Here is a 10766-nt window from a genome sequence, read left to right on the forward strand (position 1 = left end):
AAGTTTCTATTGATGGGGATATAGCGTTGTGTGGGGTGATATGTATAAAATATCAAAGATTGTGGGTCAATACACTATGTTTGGTTGGTGTATAAAAAGACACCAATGTTATAACTCGACATTGAGCATGAGGTGTTGAATACACTATGTATGTTTTGTGTATAAAAAGACAACCGTGAAAACATAATAAGGGCCGTGTTATAACGACTGTCGTTGCCCTGCGACGAGAATATAAATTAGTAACATTCATTCATTCATTCATTTCTGCACAACTCTATAAATAGACAATATTAGTGGCAACTAAGACCCGAAGATTTATGGTTCAAACCCACGGTCGAGTAGTAACATTACCAGGAAGTGGACTGTGAACCAACATTTCTGCGGTTTGCTGTTAAATCAGAAGAGCAGCCGCTGGAACGAAGTTTGAACAATGGTCGTCTCGATCACTTATGACTCACACTGCTATTGTTACGTATGCATTCAAACAATAAAAACAAGGAAACTCGAATAGTTTAAAAGATCGCAGTTGAAATGTCACAGCGCACATAGTGTGCAACAGTCGATTGTGAACACACAATGGTTTAGTTTCATTCATTGCTACGTCACAAGCATATCTATGGGAACGCGATAACTTCATTATATTTGTTCTGTGACGTCACAGACCTGCCTATTTCGGAACAATCCCGCAAACGAACGTGAGGGTTATCTATAACAATCGGCAACGCAGAAATTGGTTATGATGTCATAAAGGAAAACAACTGCACGGGAACTACTCTGTTACGTCACAATGGTTAAACGATTGCGCCTTGTTATGACCTAATATTGAATAATATGACGTCATATAAGGGCCGCGTGTTCGAAGATGAAGAAAGGTAAAAAGGTTAAAACAAAAAGGAACCAATTCAATTGTCGTCGTTGCCAAAGCTATCTTTGTAACTGACGAAGCAATAATAGTAGATCTGGTACTTTCCATATGTTGCAACTCAATTGTAAACCAACTGCCCGTGATAGGTAAGTTGTAGGTTTGCACCCTTATAATATAAATACGCTGATTCGGCAAATATTTACTGAGCTTATTGGACACCAGCAGGAAACGAAAGAAAAAGTGGGAATTATACAACCGTTTTTTTACATACGAACGCAAATTCACCCATATTGTGTATATTAAAAATAAATGCAGAAGTCCATGATTTGCAGCGTTCATTTAATATTTCCTTTAAATGCTACATAATTTTATAATAAGGCACGACCTTCGGGGCAAAACATTTATAATTCCTGCTTTAAGTTTGGATTTTGATCGACATTAAATAAGGATTGCCCAACAGATGCTGACTAACCCATTATCGTAACTCATGTTTAAGTCGTTGGTGGGCTTGGTACTTGTCCACCGTATAAAAATCATTGCGCTATAGTTATAGCAGTTGGGGGTAAAACGGAACACGTTTTCGTTCTCTTTTATCGTCACATTTGGCTTTGATCAAATAAAATTTACAGAATTGTATAATCGTATCTTCATACTTTTAAAGATCGTTGATAATTGTTAAAAATACGATTAGGAAATACGGGATATTATGTGCTAACGGTATCCATCTTACCCCAAAGTAATACAAAATATAGATGATCATCAAATCATGCGTAATACCATTGCAATTTAATTTCAAGGATTAAAAAACAGCGTGCTTCAAGACAGGATCTATACAATGGAAGATCCCTTATTCTATTTTCGTGCCAAAGGCTATATTTATCTATTAGTTAACTCCCTCCTGCACAAAGTTAAGTTGGTTCGGGTGAAAACAAAGGCGAGGGTTTAGTGGTTAAGTCGTGTGTAGCAATGCCAAGTTGAAGTCAAGGTTAATTTGCTGCTTCAGGTGTTTGTGGTTGCAGATTTATTGTGGTTTAGTTGGGTGACGCTATGCAAAGAATTCCCATTGGTGTATAGTACTGTGGGTAAGATGAATACGGCTCTATCTCATAATATCGTGTTTGTAATAGGGCCTACGTACGGTTATATAATTCTGTAAACATTAGTACCAAACGGGGCGATACAAGAAATAAAAACATGTCCCATCTTACAATAACATATACTTAACAAGGGAAAGGAATCAAGTTTGCATCAACTACAAAGTTACATACATGAGAACTCGTAAGCTGACATGAGGTGCAAGAAACAGAACACCACCAGTGTTATAACGACTGTCGTAGCCCCGCAATACAGGGTTGATAAGCAACATTCATTTTTAAAATCATTCATTTATACGTTTTGTAAATAGTTTTTATAAAACGACTAGTTAAAAAATATTACGATTCCTATTTGAAAGAATATACCACATACTTAACAGAAGCCAAAGACGCAAATCCATCTTATCTTATCATGAACCACCCTGGTGTTGCAACAAGAGCCCTTATCCAATATTTGGGGAGTATTTGATAAACATAACCTTGTAATAAACTTACATTCTTATTATGACTAGTTTTCACAAAGTCACGTTGGGTTTTCTTATCTTGAGTTTTTAAATATATTAAAAATATTAAAATAATAATATATACACGACGTGTTGCAATGCTCTTAACGTCTGGCGTAGTGGTATAAGTATATAGTAGGGGCGGGGGAAGATGGGACACATTTAGTACATAATAATTAAATTTCCTGATCGTGTTTTAAACAATTGGTCTATGGGATGACAATCCTATCTTCCCCCACTCTATATGTTTTATACAAGACAAATATTTTAAACTTTTGGTTTACGATAGTAAAAATTAAATTAATTGAACCAACAAAGAACATCATAAATTCAACGCTACGGCCATAATATCAACTTGACGGTTAGTAAATGCTCTTTTAGCGAAATGTGATGTCAAAATTAAAATATTTATTTCCCAAAGCAGTTTTATTAAAAAGTTGTTCAGTCGTAGCATTGACTTTATCTTCTGTGCAGGAAACTGTAAGGAATTTCACGCACGCTTTGTATCCGTTCTGACTAAACACAGAAACTATTGTGGTGCAGACATAACTTGAACTTTACACGAATTTCGCGGCGTTTTCTTCAAAGCCTGCCCACTGTCGTTAAATAAACTAGTTTGGGCACGCCTTGTTGGTAATGTATTAATACTATACACGAATGTGTTGCAGAAGACGCGTGAAGGAATGTGTTACAGGAGGATTTGAAATATTTTGTTACGTTTGATACAAGCTATACGGTCGTTATAACATGTTTCTCCTAAATGAAAATAGAAAATTTAAAGCTCAACGTTTAACTTGTTATTTTACTGATGAATATCTTTGACGCAAGTATTTGTTATAAATTATAATTGCTACTTGTTGCCCGAGTTGTAACACGATAAAAAGAATGAAAATCTTACCCCAACTTATTATATATGTATTTATTCTGCGTTATCACGGAGACTTGTAAAAACTATACAACATTTAGTTAATTAGTACAACACGACTTTTAAACGCTTATTCGAAGCACCGTATACGTTAAATGGTAGATACGTAATTCCCTCTTTGTTGCCGAACTCAACTGCCAGGTTGGTCAAATACGATTTGTTTTATTGCCTAGTCTATATTTAGCACTAAGTACACTGGCTCTCTGTATACGGATCAAAGGTAAGGAGACTTTCCGAGTGATTTAACACGTGCCCTTAAACCGTAGAGGTCACAAAAGTAAACTCAATGATCAACGTTAGGCAGCATTAGTTTAATAAGATTCTCTATATAGTAGGGTGGAGAAAGATGGGACACCTTGAATAACACATAATATCCAAATATCCTGATCGTGTTTTAAACAACTAACAACGGTCTATGGGAGTTCCGAGGATACGGTTTCATAATTCTTTAATTGTTTTTTGTTTACCAACAAATGAGACGAGAAAATAGAATAAAAAGGTGTCCCACCTCCCCCCACCCGACTTTACATGCCTTTACTATTTTGTTATTTATAACGTTAATGTGGCCTATACACCTATGATGTAGTAGAGAAACATATGGAAAAATACGCTAAGCCGTTCTTAACACAGGTTCAGGATAGAAGTGGTCATTTTCTATAAGCGTTTTCTCACGGCGGTCGTTTTCGTTGTTTCATGTTGTATTATGTTATAAGCGAATCTAAAGCAATTTTCCGCTACTTATAGACAGTATAGTCAGGTATATGTATCGAGTTTACTGAGTTTTGGGTGAACTTTGTTCGCCGCATAATTAGAATATGATATGGGCCATAATTGGGAACTTAAGATGCTTAAGCCCCATCGTAGGAAACATAAGATAATGCTTCGAAGCCACCGAGTGCTTTCAGCATGTTAGTAGTGGTGCTTGTGGTGAAAACATACATCACAACCTAGATATAGATTTGGTAACCAAGATAATACGTGAACTCAACACATATAGGCAATATGACATACATTGCATTGCATTTATTTTTTCGAAAAGACAATGAGGCATATTTAAACTCAAAGTGTGCATGGAGTCACGGTAGTTTAATTTATCCTGAAGCTGCGGTTTTGAAATTATAACATTTTAGTTTGAAATATTGCGGCGCCGTGAAAAAGTGGTTAGCGCGCCTGCTAGCCCAATCATTGAGATAATCAAAAATAATCATCTACAAAGTTACATATGTGGTATAACTCGAAAGCGGGCATGAAATGTGTTGGCAGCTTGTGTTTTTCATGCGCCAAGCGAGGATAATTAAGAAACTTCAAAAAACATGGCACACTTTGACATAATGTGACGTTATGGTCCTCGACCATTTTTACTTATAGTTAAAAAATATTATGAAACAAGACTTTAAAACGGATGCGACGTAAAACAACAGACAACAGGTGGCGGATACTGGTAGTCAGGAAATCTTCAATTCAAGAGAAGATTAAAACTTCCTAAACTTTTACACAAATCTTAATCTTAGCTTTGTTGGTATTGGGTGATTGTATAGTAGTGACAACTGACATGATTTGACCAGTGATGACTAATGACTTTTTACCAGTGTTTACAAATACAAAATTACGTCGGAGCAATAAAGTTTATCCACTAAGTTACATATGTGATAACTCAAAACAACCGTGTTGTAACGACTGCCTTCCCCCACACGAGGATGCATAAGTTACATCTATTCATTAAAAATGTCAAAAGGGTTGGATTGTACCAGATAAAGAACCCCGATCTACCATAATACAGACGTAAAGAGCAACCATGGATTTACCGGATTGATTCAACCGATGATTATGGTAATCTGTTTCCCGTATACACGTGATATTAGCGTAAAGTTAATTGCTATGACCATGGTTTACCATTTTCCGTTCAAACTGATAGTTAGGTTAATCTAATACTAAATACAACATGACCAAATATGGGTTGTATACATCCGCGTCATATTTATATTCATGACGTTATAGTTGAATGCACAATGGTCAATATGACGTTTTAATAAGCGTCATTCTATTCATCCATTGATAAAGTGAAATAGCGATTATGACATTTAAATACAAGGGATATAAAGCGCTGTATTGTATTGGGGAAGTTCAAATACAGATCAAATTTAAAACTAAAGTGACCTATGGCGAAATATAAAATTGCTGTAAATAATTTATGTACGCAATATACAATAACTAAGGGGTAAGATGAGATACTAATAGCAGGTAAATCCCATATTTCCTGATCGTGTTTTAAACAATTAGAAACAGTCCTTTAGGGTCGTAAAAAATGTGCTAATATAGGCATGCAAATATTCCTTATTTTTACTACTAAATTGGACGATACAAGATAATAAAACATGGACCATGTTACCCCAACCTGTACTACATAAATGTACTCACGTATACTCTATTACGTTTAGCGCCCACCCTTTTTAACTGGTTAGTACTATGTTTTTACCCTAAGCGTATTTTAACAACCATCGATTTGTCGCTATATCCTGACGTTTAGTTTTACCTATGCTTTAATCTTCGCTATCGTAATCAAACAGTCAAATAAAGTTTTTAGTAATATTATGTCCTGTGTAAATAATGTTTTAATGACCTTCATTTATCGTTAAATCTCGCATTTTGTAATTTCCCATTAATATGTGTTTCGTTATCATAAGCAAAAATACCCATAAAATTATTTTAAACCCTTTCATATAGTGGGGTGGGGTAAGATGGGACAACTTTTCATTCTATTTTATTGTCACATTTATTTGTAAACAAAGAACATTTAAAGTATTATCAGCCCGTATCCTCACGACTCCAATAGACCGTTGTTATTTGTTTAAAACACAGGATATTTGGATATTATTTGCTAAAGGTGTCCCGTCTTCCCCACCCTACTATACATAAACACACAAAATGTTAGTTTTAAAGCGGTTTCGATAACGTTACTTGCACAGCCAAATGTGAAATATGTTTCTGTATTCTGTTTTCCAGGCAACCCAACAATATACCGACATCTATCAAGAAAGTTATGTTTACACAGTTGAGTTTAAGCAAGATTAACCTAAAAAGTCGCCATGGTATGAGAATGTCACGCTTGAATGAACACAGAAAGATCTCTGAATCCGATTAGGGGACAAAAGTTTTGGATTCTTTCTAAAGTTTAAAGTTGACATCAAACAGTAAGATTGTTGTTTTATGACGTGCTTGTTTCGTTCAAGACACGCCGCTTTGGTACCCCGACTAAGTTGTGTATTTGATAACAAATTAAACGCCGCATCAAACACAACATGTAACAACAGACAATATATTAAGCACGCATTATTTTGATATTGAATACGAACGATTTAATCTTGAAACTTGCGAAATATAGGCGGAAAACTAAAACGGAAATTTGGACACGGCTCTTGGCTTTCTACCAAAACACGAAGGATGTTCAACTTTTTATAAATTACTTCAAACAGATTGTAATGATAGCAATACCGGATATTCTTATTTCCACTGCGAGCTAATTTTATCTATTTTAAAATAAGTTGCTTTTGTCGCAGTTTTATCAGAGTTTTACTGAAAATATCACTCTTATTTTTAATTTGTGTATCTTTTTTTCTGAAATTTTTGCACAGATTTTTTTCACAAATAAACTTTTTTTAGATTTTTAAATAGTAAGTGCGTTTTGTCTTTGCGTCGTTTTTTATAAAAAAAATTTGCCAAAAATACGTTCAACGTTCCAAATATCCCTCCACATTTTCTGCGATTTTGCGCATTTTCGCACAGAATAAATTTACCCCCGCAAGCTGCTACTAGGTGTTACGTTCGGCCTGCTGATTGATCGTAGACAAGTATAGAGTGACCATTGCATTGAAGACGACAACAAAAGACTTAAGCCACCTACTAATGCCCTCAATCGTTACCAGTGATGCCAGAAGTAAAAATTTTAAAATTCCTTACACGGCAGCACTGATTTTTGTTTAGATTTCACCGTTCCAGCCATTTCAACAGTTTAAAGCATATTGTGACGCGACCACGTATTTTAAGGTGAGGAATTTTGAGCGTTTTTAAAGTTGCATATTTTGGCATATTTTTAAAATTTAGCCTTTGTAGTTTCCAATTTTTGTACAGTATTCTCGCAAACTTTCAAAATTGGAGCCAGACTGAAGTAGACATAGACAGGACAGAAATGACACGCGTAAGTACTAAGTGGGGCATTGGAAAGCTTGTTTGAATTGTGCGTAAAATTGCAAAAAGATGAAGACGCGTGAAGACACGCAACGAATGTTTCGCTCTGTTTGCTACGATGGCTTAAACTGCCTTCAGCTATTTTTGAACTGCCAGTTACAAGTCTCGTCATGTTAAACAATATGACAATATGTTTCTGTGTAACGGATGTGAGGACTTACCAGGGATAATGGGGGCTCCATATATTGTATTTTCAAGCTTTATATATTAGACTTTTTTCAATGGACCAGTACAACACAAATTACAATTTAATCCTGCATTTATCAAAATTAGGCATATAACTGCAGGAACAACAGACGTCGAATATAAATGGATACCGTTAGCACATAACATTCCATATTTCTTAATCGTGTTTTTAACGATCAGCAACACTCTATTAGAGTGTTGAGAATACGGTTGTACACGTCTGTAAATAATCTTTGTTTACTACAAAATGGGACGATAAAAGAGAATAAAATCATGTCCCATTTTACCCCAACATACTATATTAGCTCTAGCCAACAAAGTCACCCCGCGCGTATAGCATTCAAGAAACAGTATGGTGCATAATACTGTGCAGTCATCACGTATAGCTGGTAAAGTTTATGCGCGCACTACTGTGGGCAGACATGGTCCATTATTGCCAGACGCTTTTAAAGTTTGACCTACGTTTCCCAAGAGGCCCCTACTCTAAGTAAAGCACTGGTAAAACCACTCTGCTAACTCGTACTTAGGGGAACGGATAACCAGAGAAGTTAGAAGACATCCGCTTAAATAAACAACACATGCAGTAATCTAAGATTCTAAAGCCAATTTTAAAGTTACTACAAATCAAGATTACAAAGTTTAAAAAAACAGAGGAAAATTTAATCTTATAAAAGTAGGGCAGCGATTTAATCCACCGTGTTTGAACATTGAACGAAAAATCGCGTGGGCGTCGATAACAGAGGTAACTTAGTAGTTAGAACACATTCCACTTACCAGACCGCTTGTGTAGCAGACCATACAAGTTATAAAGACGATATGGGTCCACATTTGGTCTTCAGCACTCCGCCTTGCTATACCGCTTACCACAGACTGATAGAGTGGATTTTGTAGCTCACAAGTTTACAGGAATTCACACGTACGCGTTACAAGTTTCACGCTGAAGAAAGAACGCAAGTTGTACGGGGTATGCAAACATAAGACAAGTCAAATAACGGCTTACTCGTATCTTCACACACTTGGTAACGCTATCAAATAACATTGCTGCTTCTCCTGTATTCACTTTAGCCAACGCCGATCCAGGCCTTTTACGATCTCGCCTTTTCTACTGGTATTACTGTAACGTTTCGGTGATTGCTCGTCCATCCAAACTTCATAATCGCAGCAAGTACTAATATTTTGATATTTATAGTTTATATCGCGATATAGGTCAACTAATACTGCCCTGAATACACCATAGGCGTCACGATCGTCTTGGTACGACATGCTGATGGATACTGGGCACCCAGGTGCGCAACATTTGTGTACTTGCTTCTCTCATATCGCCTTCTTCTCTAGCCTCTCTCGTTTTCATCAATCAGACACCACATTTCCGTTTTCGAGATCAGTGTTGCAAATACCCAGCCGACCCTTAAACCTGTCTTTAACAAATGCACTTAAACCCGTTTCGGGACAAATTTTAACAATTCCTAATATTTGGCAATTTTTTTAACCAACCCCGGCAACACTATGCGAGTCTCGCCGGACCGCGAAGCGTCAAATCCCGCAGATTCGCCATAAAATACCGGGCGACCCACGGTAGCAATTAGTGGCGAACTTAGCCATGAAACTGGATAAAATTGACGAAACAGTAAACGGCGACAAAATACACGAAAATGATTTTTTTGCTAAGAAACGCACAGTTTTAAATTCAACCAAATTTTTAAAAACTTTTTTTTACAGGGCTTTAGAATACACTTATGGCGGAACGAAAAAGTTGCCACCCTTGACGTAATATACGATAAAGCAGTCTCAGCAAGTCTTGAATTATACAACACTAAAGAAATTTTGCAAGCCGTAAGCATACTTGAATTCGTCGGGGTAAGATGGTTACTGTTGGCACATAAAGTATCCCATATTTCCTAATCGTGTTTCTAATAATCCACAACGCCCTTTTAGAGTCGTGAGGATATATTTTGCTAAGATTACTTGTTCAGTATCAGAAGAGACAATAGAAAAGAATGAAAACCATCTTACCCCAAACTATTCGAAAGAACATATCTCCACAGTTTAAAGTTAAACATTTTTCCATTTGTTCTTTTAACACCAAATCGTTGTTTATTTCCTGTCTTAGCGGTGTTTTGCCTAATTCTGTTCAGTCATCATTTGTTTAACGTCGCGTGTGAAAATTAAATTGTAACATGGGTGTCATTTTAAGCGCCATATAACAAACAAATTCGCTGCAAACCATTTTCGAAATTCTAACTCTTTATTCCCACCTATCGGTGGAGAAATTTAAAATACAAATTTAAAAGGTGGCGACAAGTAACACGCATTTAATAATCGAATATTGTTACTACTCGGCTATTTACGCGAAGTTGGTCCCGATTTTTTATTTACTAATTAAACATACCAGCAACAACATTAATAAAAGACATCTTTTTAAAGTATAGCAGTGGCTCTCAAACCTATCTCCCCCGAGATGTAGACATATTAAAATGAACTATGGAAAAGATAGGTAAGATTTTGGATCTCTTTCCAACGTGTAAAGGTGGCTGTACACAGTATCCGGCGTAGAATTCGCTTGCGAAGTCGGATGCAAACCCATTACCGAATTCCATAGCGGCAGCGAAATCCGGACAAAACAGACAAAACGGACGAATTCCGTATACTGTGTACAGCCACCTTAAGAGTTTTAATTTTAATAACGCTAACGAAAATTAATAACTATAGGGATAATGGATCAATTTCTAACCTTCGTCGTATGTTTCCTTGCGGGTATTGAACCTCACCCATATAGAACAGAATTGTTTGAGATCGATACCTTCAGTGTGAAGTAAAAACCTTTATAAGTGTCTCGCTGTAGTGTAGGGTGTCATCCATAGAACAGAACATCAAATACGTGACATAATATTCTCCGTTCTGCTATAAACTTAATAACATCTGGTTATAATAGAGGCCACAATGTCGAT

The 10766-nt window shown here is 36.2% G+C and overlaps 1 protein-coding gene and 1 long non-coding RNA gene across 2 annotated transcripts in view; one reads left to right on the forward strand and one right to left on the reverse strand.

Moving 5' to 3' along the window:
• LOC149739205 (basement membrane-specific heparan sulfate proteoglycan core protein-like) overlaps positions 1-8837 on the reverse strand; it is a 47851-nt gene extending 39014 nt beyond the window's left edge. The window contains exons 1-2 of the mRNA XM_089875151.1: positions 8819-8837; positions 8593-8755 (exon numbers count right to left, since the gene is read on the reverse strand). Coding sequence (XP_089731277.1) covers positions 8593-8646 — 54 coding nt within the window. The 5' untranslated portion in view covers positions 8647-8755; positions 8819-8837. The remainder of the gene's footprint in view (positions 1-8592; positions 8756-8818) is intronic.
• On the forward strand, positions 4824-7193 carry LOC149739206 (uncharacterized). Its single transcript, XR_016384658.1, has 2 exons — positions 4824-5217; positions 6391-7193. It is a non-coding gene; the product is annotated as an uncharacterized LOC149739206 (long non-coding RNA).
• Positions 8838-10766: the final 1929 nt, after the last annotated feature.

The sequence above is a fragment of the Ciona robusta genome, chromosome 3 (genome assembly GCF_009617815.1).
Source record: "Ciona robusta chromosome 3, ASM961781v2".
NCBI classification, from domain to species: domain Eukaryota; kingdom Metazoa; phylum Chordata; class Ascidiacea; order Phlebobranchia; family Cionidae; genus Ciona; species Ciona robusta.